Source organism: Pteropus medius, unplaced genomic scaffold, assembly GCF_902729225.1.
Source record: "Pteropus medius unplaced genomic scaffold, Ma_sr-lr_union100, whole genome shotgun sequence".
In the NCBI taxonomy this organism is placed as follows: Eukaryota; Metazoa; Chordata; class Mammalia; order Chiroptera; family Pteropodidae; genus Pteropus; species Pteropus medius.
The window spans coordinates 45,362,710-45,383,601 of NW_024340849.1; the positions used below are offsets into that span (position 1 = coordinate 45,362,710).

General features: G+C 35.4%; 1 protein-coding gene and 1 pseudogene across 2 annotated transcripts in view; both read left to right on the top strand.

Moving 5' to 3' along the window:
• ARHGAP28 (Rho GTPase activating protein 28) overlaps positions 1 to 20,892 on the top strand; it is a 181,559-nt gene that overhangs the window by 87,971 nt on the left and 72,696 nt on the right. The window contains exons 2-4 of one of the 2 annotated variants that reach the window (XM_039845787.1): positions 6,478 to 6,680; positions 10,259 to 10,333; positions 11,757 to 11,974. In XM_039845787.1, the coding sequence (XP_039701721.1) occupies positions 6,478 to 6,680; positions 10,259 to 10,333; positions 11,757 to 11,974 (496 nt within the window). The remainder of the gene's footprint in view (positions 1 to 6,477; positions 6,681 to 10,258; positions 10,334 to 11,756; positions 11,975 to 20,892) is intronic. The other variant, XM_039845798.1, reaches the window with a different exon arrangement.
• On the top strand, positions 13,956 to 14,796 carry LOC120588350 (proteasome subunit beta type-6-like; annotated as a pseudogene).

A 20,892-nucleotide genomic window follows, 5' to 3' on the forward strand; every position in this document is an offset into this window, starting at 1 on the left:
TTAAATGTATGTGGTTAATGCTTCTATTTTATAGATTTAGAAATGGAGGCACAGAGGTTTAATAGCATGCTCAAGGTCATAGATCTAAGAAGTGGCAGAGCCCACATTTAAAACTGGGCTAGCTGGCTTTAGAGTTTTTCCTCTAAATCAGTATATTATATTCCTTCTCTGGTATAAAAATATATATAGCTGTAAGTGGATATACAAATACCTGAGGGGACTTTTAAAATTAAGAAAGATTACTGCAGGGATGGCATTCGAACAGGACCGAAAAGGTTTGAATTTGTATCCTGGCTCCTATGTCACTAGCATTCATTCAGCAAATATTTCTGAGTTCCTATCATTTGCCAGATACTGTGTAAGTAAGACAGACATAGTTCCTCTTTATTCAAGTGGGAAAAAAATAGTTGCAAAAAAATCGAAGTGAGTGAATAAATAAATAGTATATTGTTGCTAAATGAGAAGAAGGAAATGCAGAAAGCTGAGATCGTGGATAACTGGAGGAATGCTATGTTAGGATGGCCAGGAAAAGATTCCCCAAGGAGGTGACATTAAGGTTGGGAGCTGAATGATGAGAGGTGTCTTGCAATAGAAAAAGCAGGAGACTGTTCCAGACAGAAAAACAAACAAGAACATAAAAGAAAATTTCTTAAGAGAAGAAAGAGCTTGGCTCTTAGGAAATTGAAAAAAGATTACTATGCCTAGCTCTAATGCCAGGGAGAATGATATAAGATGAAACTACATATGTTACAGGACAGAACATGCTGGGCCATGAAGTCCTAGAAAAGACTTTTCATTTTATTACAATTGCAATGGGATGTGTACCCACTTTAGTCTGGGTAACTGTTTCCATTGTTGTATAATGAGATATATAATACGTGCTTTATCTACTTCATGAAGTTAATGTAAGTATCAAGTGAGGTAACGTGTGTGATAGTAACTTTTTATATGTAAAATTCTCTATGAAATAAGAGATAATAAAGGTGCATAGAGTATTTCTTATCAAGAGGTATGTCTTTTAAAAATATTGTTTGGAAAATACTCAGACCAGTTATACTTGTGGTTAGAGCAAGTGGTGTTTAAGCAAATAGAATGTTTAAAAAATTGACATATTTACAGTGTTCTGTGGGAGTTCCACTTCCTCATAAGACATAAACTAGGTCATAGCAGACTATCTTTCCCACTGTAACAACTAGAGAAAAAGGGATACATGTTAAAATCATGTGTTTAAAAAAAAAAAAAAAAACTTTACTAGAGAGCTGGGGACACAAAGAAGTCTAAAGGAGTTAAATTCCAGGGTGAGCAGAGCCAGTGGTCATTTCCCTTCATGGGAAGGTGTCTCCTGAGTCTGCACCGCTGGACAGAAGGTCTCACCTTCATAGGCAGAGGGACTCTGCAGGGGTGAGGAGGCACCAATGGAATTTGTAGAAGCACCAAATGCAGAACTATTTCTCCACACCTGGCAGTTCTCCCCTTTGGGATCTTTGCTGAGAGTCCAGCAATATAGGAGGCTTAGGGCTGAGCTCTAAAGCAGAGAGAGATTTCTGTAGTCCATGGTGTTTATCCCAAAACCCTACCAGAGGGAGGGACCTTTATAATACACGAAGGACAGATCTTCCCCCTTGAAGCATTTGAAACTGGAGGTGACCTAAAATTTATTAAAATTGCAGCCCAACCTAGACCTAGCTCAATTCTTGATTGGATTGAATTGATATCTTCCTCACTTCAAGTACCAGACAAAGGAAAAGCCTTGTCTCTCTGGGGGAAATTATTTGCTCCAGCTTTCTAGAGTTCTTTTAAAAACAATGTCTCCATACAACAAAAAATTATGCGATTTGTAAAGGAGAAAGAAAATGTGATTCATGAACAACTGACTTTTTAGACATTAATAGCAGACACGTTGAAGGCACAGATGTTGGCATTAAGAGACAAAAACTTTCAAATAACAATGATGAATAAATATGTTAAAGAAATCAGAGGAAAAGTGGATAAAAAGATGAATAATGTCAACATGTAAGTAGAATCTCTAAAAAGAAATAATTGGCATTTTTGATATGAAAAACAATATCAGAATTGAAGCATTCACTGGACGAACTTATTAGCAGACTAGACACAAAGAAGAAAGTAAAAGTGAAACAAAAATAGGACAGTAGACAATCTCTAAACCGAAACACAGAAAAAGAATGGGGAAAAAGTTAAAGCAGATTGTGAGGGACATTTGGGATAGTATAAAATGGCTTAACAGCCAGGTTACTGGAGTTTCAGAGAAAGAGAATAGAGAGAATGGGATGGAAGAAATATTTCAAGAGAAAATGGTAAGAATATACCAAAATTGATAAAAGATTCTAGAAACTCAATAAACCTCAAGAAGAATAAATACAAACTAAAGTCTAGGCATATCATAATTAAACTGCTAAAACCAAAGGATAAAGAGAAAATATATTTAAAGCAGCTAGAGAAAAAAAGACATTATATTTAGAGGAACACCAGTAAGAATTATAATTGACTTCTCGTCTCATCGGAATCAAGAGTCCAGAGGCAATGGAATGACATCTTTAAAACGATTTTAAAAACAACAACAAAACTATCAGCCTAAATTTCTATGACCAGTGAACATATTTATTAAAAATGTATTATTGACATTCAGAAAGAAATCTGAGGGAATTTGTTGCCGACAGATCCTCAGTACAAGAAATGGTAAGGAAAGAAAGGAGTGCTATAGGAAGTTCTTAAAGCTGGAGGGAAATGATTTGTTATGAATATACGAACATGCAGGAAGGAATAAAGAGCATCAGAAAGAATAAATATCAAAGACTTTAATTTTTTTAAAAAATTAACTTTTTGAAAGCAACAACAATAATAACTTGTGGAATGTAAACATTATGGCAATAGTAATATAAAAGGTAGAGGGAGAATTATCTTGTAAGGTATTTACATTGTATGAAGTTGTAAAATACTAATTTAAGGTAGAGAGTAATAAGTTATAGGTCTGTAGTAATTATTAAAATATAATACAAGTTATCTTTTAAAATAATGGAGGGGAAGATAAAATAATAAAAACTTTTTTAAAAATGCCACTATGAATTTATGGTAATTACTGTGCACTTAAAATCTAATTTTAAACCTAATTGTGATTTCCCAACAAAAGTTGCTATGTAATACAATTGCATTGTTTTTTATGTAGTGTTTTCCTGTTATTGTTTTCAAATAAAAATATACAAACAGCTGGTGAAGCCTAAGCTCTTTTAACCCCAATATGGTGAGGTATGCAGCTACAAATCAAGGCTCATCAAAGTGTTCGATGAGTCTGAGGATCATGATTATGTAATGCTTCAAGAATGGAAGGTCATAGTCCCTACTCCACCCTAGAATAATGGGGAAAATATTTGAATTCCTAACTAAAAAAATGAGAATTCTTCAAAATGTGTTTGTCCCCAAAGTGCTGACTGACTTGCCAAAAAAAGAAGAGTTGATCATTGCAAATAAAGGTTTAGGTGGATTGTCTCAGATGAAACCACTGTGTCACTCATATGCTCATAATCTATTTTTCATATCTGATCCCCTTGTCCCCAGCAGTTTTATAATGATCTTTTCTCAGAGATTCATCAGTGTACCTTTTGTAAGAAACTCTGGACTGTAACTAAAATTATCGTTATAACCCTAATATATCTGCTCCTCATCTTCTAAGATTTACTTATTATTTTCCAAATTTATCACTTTCAAACATTTTCAGTGTTTGGCTATATCTGCATTTTGCTTAATTTCTAAGATGTCTACTGTTAAGATTACATTTTTTTCAAGTCAAGCATATTTATTTTTTTAAATAAACCTAAAAAATTTAGAACTAGAGAAAGTTTGGGGCATCTATAAACTTTTTCTGAATATGGTTATAGGGAGGACAGTAGGCTGTGTGAGTAGTTGTAATTAATTACAGTTTTTTGAGAAAGGTATTTATATATTAATACTCTATGAATTTATTAGGTTTTCAGTATTGGTCTTATGACAAAAGGGAAAAGGCTTTAAAAACCTAAAATAATAAGAGAAGCAATGGTTGTCTTTGATAACTGTCAATTTCATCTGCATTTCACTTACTAGAATGTGTCTTGTCAAACTACAAAGAATTCAGTGAAAAACTCTTATCACCCAATTATCAAACAAAGCCGCCTGAAATTATCTTTATCACACAGTACAACATATAAAAATGAAAGTGAATATTTCTTTTTTTTTTTCTGAAGTGCTTTGACTTTTAAAAATAAATTGGTTAACTTGCTCCAACTAATATTTAAAACTAGAACGACTTTCAGTCTGGTACTATGAAAAGATCAATGATAAAAATTTCTAGAAATTTATACTAAAGGTTATTTAGAAATCTAGGATTCATAGAGGTATAGACTATGTGAGCAAATGGATTTTTTTTCTTATTTCCCATTGTTTTTGTACTTTGATGAATATCAGTGTGCTTTACTTATGCTATAGGACATGGCTAAATTTGATAGCAGTCTACTGCTCTGCATATCAAAATTTAATTGTCTTAAGTGAATCATAATGCCCATGGTTGGACGCTTCTATGCCATTGCTCTGGTTACCTCTTTTCATCTGGGCGGTTTTTTTTATTTTTTTGTTTTGTTTTGTTTTGGTTGGGGCAGGTGAAACCGGCTGAGACCACATATTGGTCAAGAGGTTGTCTCAGCCTTTTGGTTCGTATAAGGACAATAACAGAAGATTTTACTGCATAAAATAACTCAGATACTTTTCATGATCAAGGACTGAAATGTTCCAGTTAATCAAACATCCTGCTCCTAAGAAATATAGCATTTGTTAATAAAACCATGGAAATCAAATACTAAAATTTTTTTCTAGCTTTGTTGAGATATAATTGACATATAACATTGTATAAATGTAAGGTGTACAACATGATGATTTGATGCACATAGATATTGTGAAATGTTTGCCACAATAAAGTTAGTTAATATATCCATTACTTTACATAAAAATATTTTTATTTTTACGTCATCAAAATCTATCAGAATTCCAGCATTTTGGCATATCTCCTCTACTGTGTCTCTTGATCTTTAAACTAACATTTGTTGAACGTTTTCATGTTCCAGATGCTTTACATGTGCTAATTCATTTAGTCCTTGCAGCAGCTCCACGAGGACTGTGACCCATGAAACTGCTCCATGCTCAGCCATTTGTCTCCTAGATTGATGGTGGTCCTATTGGCAAGTCGAACTGGGGCCTACACTGCCCTTCTCTGTGGTTGGACCCTAGCATCGGTGGTGATCTAGTTTTTCGTCGAATATTATAAATTATTTCCTCTCACTATCTCATCTCAAAAGCCAACTTAAAAAAATTGTTTTTCAATTCAAAAAAATTCTGGCAAAATATACGTAAGATAAAATTTACCATCTTAACCATTTTTAAGCATATAGATTAGGTACATTCATTCACATTGTTGTGTAAACGACTCCACCATCCCCCTCCAGAACCGATTTCATCTTGCGAAACTAAAACTCTGTATCCATTAAATAACTATTGCCGTTTCCTTCTCCCCTTTGCCCTGAGCAATCACCATTCTATTTTCTGTTTCCATTAATTTGATTATTTTAGGTACCTCATATAAGTGGAACCACATAGTATTTGTTTTATTGTACCTGGCCTATTTCACTTAGCATAATGTCTTCACGTTTCACCCATGTTGTAGCGTGTATCAGAATTTCTTCCTTTTTAAGGCTGAATAATATTTCTTTGTTTGTACTATATACCACATTTTGTTTACCCATCCATTTGTTGATAGGTATTTGGGTTGTTTCTACTTTGTGGCTTTTGCGAATAATGCTGTTAGGAACATGAACATACAAAAGTCTCTTCGAGACCTTGCTCTCAGTTCTTTTGGGTATATACCTAGAAGTGGAATTTCTGGATCATATACAATTCTATGTTCAATTTTTAAAGAACCTCCATACTGTTTACCACAGCAGCTATACCATTTTACATTCCCACCAACAGTGCACAGGGGTTCCAGTTTCTCCACATCCTCAACACTTGTTTTCTGAGGTGTGTGTGTGTCTTGGCAGCGTGTGTGTGTGTGTGTGTGTGTGTGTGTGTGTGTCTGTCTGTGTGAGACCACCCTAATGAGTGTGAGCAACTGACTTTTTACACCCATCTCTGTCCTTATCTTACTTTACAGTGGCAAACTTTTACTATATATGTTTTGACTAATACAAATAACTGCTACTTTATGAGTATGTGAATATTATAAAAAGTATTTTTGTGGTAATTTCTATATGGCCATAGAGTCATTATGAATTATAGAGAATAAAAAAGAAGGGCCACCACTGAGTGGAGATTATTCCCTCAAGTGCCTCTCTAACACACTAACTCCATTTCTATATTGATTTTAAACTTAAATTGAATTTTGTGATTTATGACATAAAAGACACTGATTCTCCTTCACAGATATTATTTTTTCCTTAGAAAATCCATTCCTCACTGCCGAAGAATTAACAGGATGCTCTCCAATGAATCCTTACATTCTCCTGCATGCAGCCGCTCCAACTCACAAGCCTCTATAGACAGCGCCTCCATGGAGGATTTCTGGCGGGAAATAGAAAGTATTAAAGAGAACAGCATGGGGGGACAGGAAGAGCAGACGCCAGCCGAGGTCAAGCCCGTTGATGGTAAGGTGCTAGATTTGTTTTCCTATGTGCTGACTGTCTTTGTATGTTCTCTCTTATTCTGTCAGCAGGTAGAAATTATCCCATTAGTAATTTAACAAATGAGTTAGTAGAATTAGGCATATCAGCTACCTGTTTCCACCGATTTGTATCTACTGGACTGGCTCAGGATGGCTTCTCTCCAAGGTGACATAATCCGAAGGAGGGCTGTCATCAAAATCAGAATTGATCCCTTACATAATGCTACTTAGGGATGCTGTGCTTAGCTATTAATTTCATTTATTATCATCTAGCAAACTGAGTATTTTAACTTTGATAGCTTTTACATCTGTATGTCTGTATACTTGACTATTAATTACAGAGAGAGAGAGAGAGAGAGAAACAGGGAAAGAGAGATAGGGAGAGAGAATGACTGAAAGAGGGATGGGGAGAGGGATAGGAAGAGAAAAAGGAAAAAAAATGCCAGTATAATTTTGGAGGAAAAAAATCTATGAAGCATTTACTGGTATTAATGTATTTGGAATGTATTGTTTTATATAATGCATGCAAACTAAAAGCCATGTAAAATATACTGGTTTTCAGTAAAACTAAACAGAAAGAGGTTGAGAACCAAAATAAATTTAAAAATAATGAACGTATAATTGTCTTTAGTTTTCAAAAAGAGCAAAATTACTCACCTGGGATTAAAAGCATGAGTTATCTCCTCCACGTCCTACCTATGAACAAGTAAATACATAAGACATCCAAGAAAGACTGAAGGTAGTTTATTAAGTGTACGCATATGAATATTTTCATTAGGCAGTGATACACATGTGTATGTACTTAAATGTGTATGTATAATGTGTATTTGTATTACATACATACACATTTATATCTATCTGTAATCAGAGATATTGAAATATATGAATTCACAGCTATACCTTCAATTTCAATCTAATACCACTAAGTTCATTATACTTTTCTCCCTTAAAATATTTGTAACTCCTTTTTTAGTAAGAAAACTGGCTTCCATTATCTTAAATATATATACTTATTTGATCAATACCCCCTATACATTCATAGTTTCACTCTACCTCTCATGGTTGCCCTTCTCATCTCACTTGGGTTCCAGTATCCTAGCCTAGACTACACCTCTGCATAGATGTCTGCCTTGCTGTGCTCCAACTAATGGCTTTATGCTTTAGTACTAATTTTGGGGAGAAGAAAAAAGTAGCCGTCTTCTTTTAAAGAAATTAATATTCACATAGCTGACATTTCTACTGCTTTGTTTTTACATATACAGTATTCATCTGATAGTTTTTAACCTAAAGAGTTCCCTTCAGCATATCTTACAGAGCGAGTTTGTGGTGATAAATTCTCTTGATTTTTATTCACCCGATAATGACTTTATTCCACCTTCATTCTTGAAGGAGATTTTTGCTGGGTATATAATTATTGGTTGACAGGGTCTTTTTTTTTTCTTTCTTTCTTTCAGGATTTTAAAGATGTTATCCTACTGTCTTTTGACCTCCACTGTTCCTGATCAAGAATCAATGTATTTATATTGTTGTTTCTCTCTATGTAATGTGTTATCTTCCTCTGACTATATTCAGTTTTCTTTCTACCTTTGCTTTTCAGCAGTTTGACTTTCAAAAGTCTAAGTGCAGGTCTTTTTTTTTACGTATTTACCTACTCAGTGTTAGCTGAACTAGTTGATTTTTCAGCATATTTTGGAAACTTGGACATTATTTCTTCAAATATTCTTTTCTGCACCACCCTCTCTCTTCTCTGAAACTTCAGCTGCACATATCTTACAGGACTTAACATTTCCCAAAGGTCAGTGGGGCTCTGTTTTAAATGTTCAAAAATATTTTTCTGTCTTTCACATTGGATACTTTCTGTTGATTTTTTCAAGTTTACCCGCCCTTTCTTTTAAAGTTTCTAATATGCTATTAGGCCCTCTCAGCAAATTTTTTATTTAATATATTTTAATTTTCAGTTCTATAATTTATATTTTAGTTCTTTTCGTTTTCTTTACATTTTTTATTTCTTTGCTGAAATTCTTTGTGCACTCATCATGAGTATCTTTTCCTGTAAGTCCTTGAGCATATGTATAATAGCTGCTTTAAAGTTCTTGTCTAACATCAGAGTCATCTCAGAGTCACTTTCTATTGACTACCTTTTCTCTTGATAGATTAAGCCATTTTTTTGTTTTGTTTTTTCTTATATCAGATATTATAACATTTTTGTTAATGTAATTATATTGTAACATTATTGATAAGTTGCAGACTCTGTATTCTATTATATACCTCTGAAGGGAGTTAATTTTAGTTCTAGTAGTTAACTTGACTAGACTCATAATCCCAAGTCTGTTGTTCCTGCTCTATGTAGCATCTGTAACCTTGGTCATTTATTTTAGACTTCTAGTTGCTGTTTTTCAGTAGTATGCTTGGTGTCTACCATTCACTCACCTTTTTAGTTCAAGGTTTAGTCATGGATTTGGTCAGAGTTTATGTACATATTTTGAAGCGCTTTCCTATGTGGCTTCCTCCTAACAGGAGTATATTCCTCACTTTCCAGCTATTCTGGTAATTGCATGCTCTGTCCTCTGACTACTCAAATAAGTCTATGGCTTTCTGTTTGAGTTTTAGCCACCCGGTACTGTAGGAATTGGAAAATGACCTCAACTGTAAAGTTGCATAAATGTAAATCTCACCCAGCGCATTTTCTTTTATCAAAATTTAATTGTTTTTCACTTCCTGCCTGCACTTGGTTCCTTTCCATTACCTTCAAGTAGTTATTTTTATGTACTTAGTTTAGAGTTCAAAGTTATTATGCATAGGACTGGTTTTTCTACACAAGCTACTCTACCTTCTCTAGAAGATTTTATTCCCTTTTAAATATGGTTCCCCAACAAAATTACTAACATGGTATATTAGTACAGAATGGTACATATGTGAGCTTTATGCACTTTTAAAATTTGCTGTTCTATATTCATTATTTTCTGACTCATTAGAAAAATTCCTTAATTTTCTGTTTCACTTGAAAGTTAATTAATTCATATATGTGTGCCTGTTCTGTGTAGACGCTATGCAAGATTTTGGAATTCTTTCATGGAGTTTGTAATTTAGTGGAAAAGAAAGAAATCAGTGAAATAATATAACCAAACATATTTTTTGAGTAAAAGTTATTTTAAGGAAAAAGAAACACAGCATTATTTGGATAGATAGCGGTAGTACCTGACTTTGTCTGAGGGATTCAGGAAAAACGACTTACGTTATTGAGGAAGGAATTAGTAAACTTAGATCTAAAGAGTTGAATGGCCAGTATAGGGGATCATCTAGAAGGATGGACATGTCCAAAGGAACTTTGTAACAAAAATAGATTATGGCGCTTTTGAGGAACCAGAAGTAGGCTAGTATTGCTCAGGAAGAGAAGATGAGAGAGTATGGTACAAGCTGTGATCAGAAAGGTAAGCAGCTTCATATTTATAGGCCATGTTAAGGGTTTTATTCTTAATTCTATGAGCAAGGGAAAATTGCGGCATTTTTTTAAGAAAAGGGTATTGAGTTTATATTTGTATTTTGAATGGACTAATTTAGTTACAATATGGAAAATGGATTGGAAGAGGAATGAAGAATGGGAAGAACTATTGAGAGGCTATTGCAGCAATTCAGGTGAGAAATGATGGTAACTTGGACCAGGGTCATGGCAGAAGAGATAAAAAAGGGTGGAAATTTTTGAGAAATAATAAGGAGGTAATATCAAAGAGACTCGATAATATATTGGATTTGACATGTAGAAGAGAAGATGTCAGTAATGTCTCCTGGGTTACTTGCTTGCCAAATTAGGTGGAAAGTAGATTTCGTTTACTAAAATATAGAATACCGAAAGAGGCCTAGAGTTGGGAATGAAAAAATATGCATTCAAGTTTGAACATGTTGAATTTGATATATGGTAGAGCCAAGTAGATACTGAGTAGGCAGCTGGAGCTGGATATTCCAAAGAATGTTTTATGTTCAAGTTACACATTTGGCAACTTGAGTAATGAGCACAGGATTCCATTTTCCACAATTCAGCAAACAGGAGCAACATTGATCTCTTCTATATAGACATTTCTTTACTGTGGAAAATATATATTCTACATATTCTACAGTCTGAGTCCAAGAATTTAGATTATCCTTAATCCTAGTATATGTTGTTAACTCAGCAACCTTATCAATTACTCTTTACTCTTACTCTGTCTTACAGAGCTGTAGGAGGAAAAAATCCAATTTTTAAAACTAATATTAAGCTATATTTGTAAATTCTGTCTTCAAAAATGAAAATCTTATCTAAGGCTTAAGGAAAGGAAAGGTTCCAAGTCATACTCACTAATTTAAAAGGTTTATTTTAGATTAGGGCTGTTAAACTTTGGTTCACCTTTGCATTTTCTGTTAAAGGACAATTTATAAAGCAAATGAACAACAAAAAAACAAAGTAAATAAAAGATTTCTCTAGCTAAGAAAGTGGACCTGTAAAGCATAGTAGAAGGCTTTGTTCATATACCAATGATGCAATAATGTCTGCAGAATCGAAGACTCCTAGACTGATATTTTGATAGGCTATTTACAAATCATTCTAATCTGTTCTTTAGACAAACCTCATTCAGGAATGCCTATTTAGCCTCGTTCCTAGAAATGTATTTGCAGTGGATTTTCTGTTACAAGATATTATTTTGAACTCCTTATTATTTTTGTACATCTAATTTATGGTAGCAGTTGATTCTCATTATGATGAATTTTACATTTTTAAATTGTCTTCTAAAAAAGAAAAGATTACTTAATGTTCAGAATGAGAAAAGTGAGAGAACGGATCTCTGTTGAACACATACTCTATACTGGGTTCTTTGCCATCTGTTATAAACTTGACTTACTTTAAAATTACTATGCAGACTTTTCATTTATTCTTATAGTCCTTTTCCATAATTTGGAAAAAAAGACAGTCTTAATATGTTTACTGGTATTTCTTATCCACTGATATGCACAGACCTACAGATATACACACCATCCAATCAGACAGAGAATGTCCTAACCTTCTCTTGGTCACATTATTTTATAGAAGGAGAACTTGAAGCAGAATGGTTGCAAGACGTTGGTTTATCAGCCCTGATCTCAGGTGATGAAGAGGAGGATGGCAAAGCCTTGCTCTCCACATTGACTCGAACCCAAGCAGCTGCAGTGAAAAAGAGATATAATACTTATACTCAAACCATGAGAAAAAAGAACAAGCAATCTGTCAGGGATGTCAGAGAAATATTTGGAGTCAGCGAATCTTCTGTAAGTAATGAACATGGCTCAAAAGTTTTGGTTTGATGGTGTGCAGGGGGTTCAGAGGAGGTGAACATGGAAAATAAGTATCAGAAAAGTCTAGTCACCCTTTAGATTTTAGAGGAAACTAAAGCAGACAACACAGTACAAAGTTTTACAGATTTGAAACTTAAGTGATCATTCCTTATCTCCCATACAGCATTCTCCCTCAACATTAAATTTATTTACTTCTTTTGAAGTTGTAGAATAACTGTTTGGCATTGGAGCAAGTCTTTGTGGATGGAATACACAGAGCCTTTACTTAAATCTAAGGGCCAAATGGAAAGTCTGTGAACAGGCACAGGAAATCCTGGGAAAGTGGCCCCAGTATTAAAAGCAAGTCCAGGTGGTTCATTTTAAATAGGGGCAGGGATGGGAAAGTTGATAGGGTTGCTGTTACATTCAAATTAATTAAAATGGTAAAAAGTAAAAAGTGAACATTAATTAAGTAGGAGAGAGAATGATTCATAAAAAGCATAAGAGTAGCATCACATGTTTTATAAGGAATGGCTGATTGAAATTCCAGCCTACCTTTAGCAGTTCCACATCCACAATTTTACTTCTGAGGCTGTTGGTCATGTTCTCTTATTTCTGTGTTTGTTTTATAGCTAGCTCTGCCTTACAACTCATTCATTCATTCACTGCATCACTGCAATGTTGCGTTGCATAATTACATCATTGATGCAACAGATAGTAATGTGCAAGGTCCTATATTAAATTCTATGTAGATAGGATTCTTGGGACTTTGGTAGTAATTAGTGTAGAAAAAAGGAAACTTGATATTCTGCCCCAATTACAAATAAAGTTGCTTAGGGCGAGTTAATCACTCTGATTTGGATTTTTCATATCTTCAATTATAATATCAATAATTACATAAATTAAAACTTCAAAGATATTGGGTAGCAAGCATGATTTAAGACAGTCTTCAACTTGAGCTACTTTAGGCTATCTGTAAGTCATATCTTCTCTTATATATATTGATCACATTGGGTAGTTACCGAGACAGCTCACATTTATGTAGTTAACCTTTGCATTTGTGCTAATAATGTCCTTGAATAGCACTCCTTTAGAACATGCTATAGAGATGGAAATAATCTATTTCTGTGCTGTCCAGTATTGTAGCCCCTAGTCACATGTAGCTAGTGTGAATAAAGAGCTGAATTTTTAATTTTATTGAATCTTAATTAATTTAAATCTAAATAGTTACATGTTGCTGTAGCTAATGCATTGAACAGCACGGTTCTAGAATCTTCTGCTGTATATAATGATATACCTTCAGGTAAGTGCATTATGAGTTCCGAATCCTATATCTTTCTGGACAGTGAGATTTTGTGCATCTGTAATTGAATAAAGGTGATACCCACAGCTTGAGGCAAGTGTTCCAGCCACAGATTCCTGGACAAGATGCTTATCAAGGGAAAGGTTTACCCTGCTGGTTTAAATTCTCTGGGTCATTTTTCAGGTATCCCCCAGATCATCTTTACAAAGTCCTAAGAATTTGGCCTATATGCTTCCTTTCCCACTTCTATTTCCAGGTACTTTAGACCAAAAGTTGTTGCTCTTCCCTAGCAAACTACAAAATAAGAAAGAGTCTATAGGCTTCTCCCACATCCTTCAGTTACTCAGGAAAATGCATAACTAGCCTCTTTATGTTTCCTAAAACTTTGGACATCTAGTAACATAGAAATGGGGAGAGAGAGATCTTTTTATGCTCCTCTTTTTTCTTTCACTTAGAGCCTGAAGGGAAACATAAAGTGGACATGTATTCATTTAGGCTTTAAGTATAAAAAGAAGAGACAGAAAGAAATCTAACTATGGGTGGTGAACACACAATGCAATATGTACATGCCTTACAGTTGAATTGTACACTTGAAACTTACTGGATTTCATTTACCAATGTCACCATAATAATAATAATAATAATAATAATAATAATAATAAAATCCCCCCCCCCTCCAAAAGTATGAATGAATGAAGAGGGAGAAAGGTGGCAGCCCCTTTAGTAACTCCTAGAGAAGTGGGGCCAGCACCATCCTGGGGGCCGAAGTCATTACTCACTACTGGGAAAACCAGGAAATCTCCACAGGAACCACTATCATGGCCACGCAATTTGACAGGGGAGTGGTAATGGGGGCCGACTCCAGAACAACTGCTAGGTCCTACATCACCAATTGAGTCTTCTAAGCCGACCTCTATTAATGATCATATCTTCTGCAGCTCAGGCTCTGCAGCTGATACCCAGGTAGTAGCTGATGCTGTTACCTATTAGCTGAATGAGCCTCTGCTGGTACACATAGCAGCCATCCTCTTTAAGGAGATGTGTTACTGATACCAGGAAGACTTGATGGCAAGAATCATCATTGTGGGCTGGGACCCCCAAGAAGGAGGGCATATGTACTCAGTGCCCATGGGGGCTAAGGCAGTCTTTTGCCATTGAGAGCTTCTATATCTATGGCTATGTCAGTGCTACTGGAAAAGCGTGACCAAGGAAGAGTGTCTGCAATTCACTGCCAGTATTCTCGCTTTGGCCATGGATTAGGATGGCTCCAGTGGAGGGTTGATCCACCTGGCAGCCATTGCAGGATGCAGAGTAGAGCGGCAGGTACTTTTGGGAGGCCAGATCCCCAAATTCACCTTTGCCCCTTATTACCACATCCCTGAATCCTGAGATTCTGGGACACAATAAGTGATATCCCATACTGATGCAAAATCCAATAAACTATTAAATAAAAAAAAAAAGAAAGAAATGAAGAGTCTCTTACTTTTCTATAATACACAAGGGCAATAAACTGTTAGGTATTTAACTCTAGAAAAAGCAGAGAGGGCCCAGGACAGTGCCTTTGTGGTGGTGGGGGCAACCAGGGAGGAGATGTCTCTTCCTCCTGCTCAGCTTCCTCTTCTCTCTTTCCAGCCTTGCTGCTGAAGCTCCAGTTCTGGTGTGAACTGAGAATGGAGAATGAGGCAAGGAGAGTGGTTGCTGGTATGAAAAAAAAAAAAAAAAAGACCAGGTCTTGTGCTATCCTGGCAAATGAAAGTCAGTGAAAGCCTGGCATTGTATACGCTGCTTAAAATTCAGATTGTTCTTTGTCAAAAATGTAAAAAGCAGTATTTTTTAAAATATTGTATATTTACAATATATAAAGCCTAATAATCATCTTCATATATCCCCCCAAAATTCAACATGTTTCTCCAAATAAAGAGTCACGGAAACTTTTTAGGGATATACTTAAATTTTCCAGTTTCCTATTTGAATTTGACTTCTACTCCATGTATCTGTCCTGGTCTCTCTCTTTGTCCTTTTTCTCTCTTTGTCTCTCTGTCTCTGTCCCATATCCCCTCCTACTCTTTATTTCTTTCTTTGGCATAACTTACCTACATTAATAGAATAATTACCTAAAACTTTCCATTTCACTTTCTAATGAAGATTTAAACATCATATGTTTCACGAGATAATTTTGCATTATCTTAGACCTGTGAATTTTACCCAGTATACTTACCTAGTGGAAATATGAATTTAATAATTTGAAAGATAGATATATAGATTATACTAGTTCTTTTCTTAATTTTTTTGCACATAGAAGTCCATGCTTAAAATCATTTTCCTTTAAAATTTTGAAATAAAATTTTCTTTAGAATTTAGAAATAAAAAAATATATCCATTATCTTCTTTCATCCACCATTGCAGAAATGTCTATATCAATCTCATTTCTTTATATACAGGTGTGGAAACTTTTTAAATTTTATATTTGTCATTTAAATGTTGAAATCTTACCTATTTTACCCTTTAAAAAAATTCCTGGTCACTACTAAGTAAGTTCTTGGAATCTGAGAGCTCATTCATTCTTCAAGTTCTGCATATTTTCTTTTAGCATTTAAAACAAGTATTTATTATTTCTTTCATTTTCTCAGTTATCTCCTTCTGGAACTCCTGTTATGATTGTTGCATTGTTTGGATTGAACCTCTGTTTCTCTTTAATGTTCTCTTAATATCCCAAGCTTTGTTCATGTGTATGTTCAGTCTGCATTCTTGGATATCTCTTCAAGTTGATTTTTTAAATCAGTAATTTGGCCATGGTTGTATTAATACTTCTGCCTTTCATTTATTTATTTTTTTTTAAATTGAACAATCATATTAATTTTCCATAGCCTCTCTTTTGCCCTGATGTCCCCCTAGCCAGCTGTTCTTGGTTTTTGGCTGCGATAACCTCTCAGTGCTCTGAAGGTACTAACTGAACTAAACCTTAAATTCCGAGGTTCTCTTATTTTCCTTAAATTATCTATTTACTAGGGGCTTAAGTGTTTATTTTTTCATCATGATTTTTCTCTTCCATTGCTATCGTTCAATTAATTTTGATCCTTGGGTGTTGATTCGTATTTAGTAATGGAGGACAAGATTGATTGATTACTGTAGGTAATGGCAATATATTTCCTAAGCAGTTATGTAGACCTGTTTTCTCCCAAAAGCTTTCCTGTGAATGGAGTCTGGGCCTCTGTGAGTGGCGAAGTGTGTCAGTGTCAACTGTAACATTTTACTTTAAGAAACGTAAATTTGGCATCAATGCCAAAGTAACAAGAGTCCTGCAGAATCGGAATTAATTTTTTTAGGCAAACCTGACTTTGCTTTTTATACTCCTGTCCATATTCTTTTATAAGGCACCTATGAAGTGCAATTCACCTTTCTTTTTGTCCAAGGCCACCACACAATGCTAGGATAGCCACCACTATCCCCAAGGCCGGTGGTCACTGTCACCAAGAGGACACATTTTGGGTTTTATCCTAGCATCACATTTAGCTGATTTATACTATTCAGTGTTAGAGGGAGGAAAGGTCTCCTGGCTGCTTATTCAGAAAAACATTCTTCTTCAATTACTTTGTTCATTGTTTTCTAAATTAAGGGATGCCTTCCTGCTCTCTTTACTTTCATTCTGGATATATGCTTTTTCATATATCCAGATCAGCATTTACCTTCTACACATTTTCCTCTTGTTCCTTTTTTCAGGCCGAGATTTTCCTCTTATCTTATCAAACCATTCTTGGTTGCTTTTTATCTTCCAGAAACATTCAACAATTTCTGTTCTGCTAATGGAAATGTTTAGTGGTTTCTAGATCTTGTCTTTGAAAAAGGTATCTCTTTTGACACTTTTAGTGATTTTCAGGGGGAGGAGAAAGTGGTATGTAGATTTTGCTATCTTGATCCAATTTTCTTATGCTAATTCTTTAGTAATATTCGTTCCTTTCTCCAAAAATGTGTGTTTTTTTTTTCTTATTATAAAAGTAATACATAATCTTTACTGGAAACTCAGAAAATATGGACAAACAAAGTTTAAAAAATGAAAATTTCTATGGGCCCAAATAAAATTTTATGATTTTATTAAATATCCAGTAAATATAATTTTCAATGGAGTTCTTAACATAAGGAATAGAATGTTTTACCCTTGTTTTAGTAGAACCATTATACATTAAATCACAAATACTAAATCAACCTCTGGATATATAACACAAAGTCTACAGCCCTATTTATCATGAGCAGAATTCCAGTGCCCAAATACATTTTTTTTTAATATTCAGAAGATGTGAGCCATATATTCCTTTCAGTAACACACTTAATTGAGCAAAATAGTCAATCTAATATATTTCAATTTCATAATGATAAACAACTAGTTAAAGGCGGGATTGACTTATAATTGACTGTGAAAGTACGGTCATACATTGGTTTTTTTTTTTATTTGAATATATCACATATATACATTTAACTGCATGTAACAGAAAACCCAAGAAATCATGAATTATATGAATATGGATTTGTTTTTCTCTCCTAAAGAAGAAGCTGAAGGTAGGCATTCCTTTTCTTCAGCCTGGATCCAGCTTCCTTCCACCTTCTATTTTGTTTTTTATATGTGGCTGTTATCTTTTTGTTTACAAGTTAGTTTGGCCACTCCAGGCACCATATCTATGTTCCTGGCAGTTCTTGTAACTTGTGCCAACTGATTCAGTAGTCCTTCTGACCTTATTTTCCTAGAAATCTGATGTGGTAAAATTCCATTTACTACCTATTGTCCGGAACTGTTATGTGATCATATTTAGCTTCAAGGGAGCCTGGGAAATTGATTTTTTTTTCCAGTTGGACACAAAAGTTCCTGGGGAAAAAATCAGAATTTTGTTAAACTAGCTAGGTACCTAGGTTAGGGGTAGGCAGTTAACAGTATCTGGTGTCCAGAGAGACCAGTGTGTATCATCATGCCTGGCAAGTATTGGCTGATAAATGGCTAAATGCAATGATCAGTACACAGGCAGTTATATGTATGTTAATCTCCACAAATATATATATGAATGCGCACATATGATGCACAACACGTAACTGAATGCGCAATGACCTTTTGGAGAATATACCTGAGTAAAAATACACTTTCATTTTTCTCAGTAGCCAAATGATTTTTGCTTGTGTTTCAACTGCTCTTTTTGATCCTTGATGAAGAAGGAACATCAGCAATTCCCTGCAGAAGTGGTCAACTGGTAAGATAAAGCAAGGGGAATTGAGAGTAAGGAGGTTAGAAAAAGTGCTTGTTGCAAGGCAGTCAGGATCACATGAGAACTAAATGCCTCCTTACCTGGTAACAATAAAGAAAAAGTAGACTCTTAAACTCAGGAATGAATAATTAAATAATTAAATCCACAAATAACTACATGGCCTTCCTGTAACTACAATAACAACAACAACAACAAAAACCCCACAGCTGTAGCTACAGCCACAGCCAGAAGTCAAAATGTGGGAAGATCGTCACCTAAACTTTCGGGTTTTTTTGCTGAGCACATAATGGAAAATCTTGTGCAACCTTCCATGTGGCTTTCAATATTAATTTAATTCTCACCATAAATATTTTAACATTTTAGTTAGTTTCCAAATGTAAATATCTTGTGGGGAGCAGCATGATAGCATCTTTAAAAAGTGCACTGTCTAGCACAGGAGGTAGACAGTTTTCATTATGTCACAGGAGGCGAGACATTTCATTAGAGCTCACCTTGTCCATTTTAGTTAAGAGTTTCAGAATGCTAATCTGAGTTCATAACTGCTAGTAAAGCTATCTCAGTAGAAGGCTTTATTTTGGTGAGATGAATCTCATGTCATAATCTGAACCACATGGCATGAGGCCTGGGTCCTCTTATTGAAGTGGTGCGCCCTGAGTAGATGTAGAAGGATGTGGGTTTGCTTACATCTGCTTCCATTTGAACTCATGGCCACAGAAAATTTGCAGTGGGAGAGCTTCCTCTATTATACTTCGTTTCCTTCTCTTTAGCTTTGCTTTTTTCCTATTCCTAGCAGAAGAGGGATTCTTTGCTATTCTAAGAATAATGCCTGTACCACCTTTGATTTGATGAAGGGAAGATGATGATGTTTAATTTCTATATAATTTATTTTCATCTTATATTTATTTTACATGGGGCAGTCTATCATGGGGCTGCTCTTGGTCCCTTCCAAAATTCTACAGAAGGATTTGGATGTGGCCAGTTTGTGTTCTGGCTGTCTTGTTACTGAGAGTAAGCTGAGGTCTGGATGTGGAGTCTGGTCAGTTGGGGCTGTGAGCAATACGGATGTGCAGATTTTTGTTTCTAATTTCTTTCTAATTTTATTATATTTCTCTTAAGAGTGTTAGCTCTTTCTAGTCAGAGTTTTTCATATCTTCCATTGAGTTGGAAGCAGATGTCCTCTGGTTTCAGGTTGTCCTCTCAGTGCAGGAAGTCCTACATACCTCACTTCCAACCAGGACACTTAACCTGAGGTATTTGTTCCTCTCTGCCTGCCCTGTTTTCCTTCACAGCAGCCACTGCCTCTCCTGTCAGCCAGAAGAGAGGCAATCCAAAGTAGACAGACACTGGCATGTTTCCAAATAATGGATTTCTGAGCCTTTACCCTACCTGACTCTACCTACATTTTGATTTCTTCTTCTTCATAGATGAGGGAGGGATTCCTATCCTAGGGTTACAGGGATGGCTCAACACATGACACCTGATACTAGACAGATAAGATCGACAGCAACTTATTAGTCATATTCTCACAGCCTGGGGGAGGAAGATACTGCCTACCATAGAGAGCCACATGTGGGGTGCACTTTAAAGCAGAGTGAGCAAGCTGAGGCTGCAGGAGGCAAGCTTTGTAGTAACAAGAGAGTGAGGTGCCCCTGGTTCCCATGGGAGCATGTGATTGGCTTGTTTAAATAATTTTACAGGCCGGCAAGAAACTGAAACCCACCACTCAGGGATAATCAGGAACTGTGTCTGATCCCCTGGATAAGGAACGTCGTCTGACTGGAGTACTTTATTTTGAGGAGCAGAATGGAAGGGAAACCTGTGGTTAGGCCACTCATGACTTTCTTGATTTTACGAGATGTAAAGGTAGCATGTAAGAGTGGCCTTACGTTAGGTCTTCAGGCACACGGACAATCCCACCTCTAGCCATGTACTCTCATGATTAGTCTACGTTTATTTTATTTCTTTTCTCTTTTATCAGTGTCTCTTTTATTTCAATTTCTTGAAGGTATTATTCTCTTTTAAAGATTTATCAAGGGACAGGTGTGGTGCCAAACACGAGAAGAAACGTCTCGATGAGGTGGAAAAGAATATTTTAAGTTTTACTCTGGCCATACCCCTGAACTGCTCTCCAGTTTATAGAATAAGAAAGCAAGTTGACCCTTGAATAATGTGAGGGTTAGGGCACTGGCCCCTTCCTCCCACAGTCAGAAATCCAGATATAACTACAGTCAGCCCTCCTCATGGGCAGATTCCTATCCACAGAGATGTCTTTTCAAGCATGAGTTTGAACTCTGCAGGTCAATTGAAAAAATCCGTGCATAAGTGGACCCAAGCAGTTTAGACTTGTGTTGTTCTAGGGT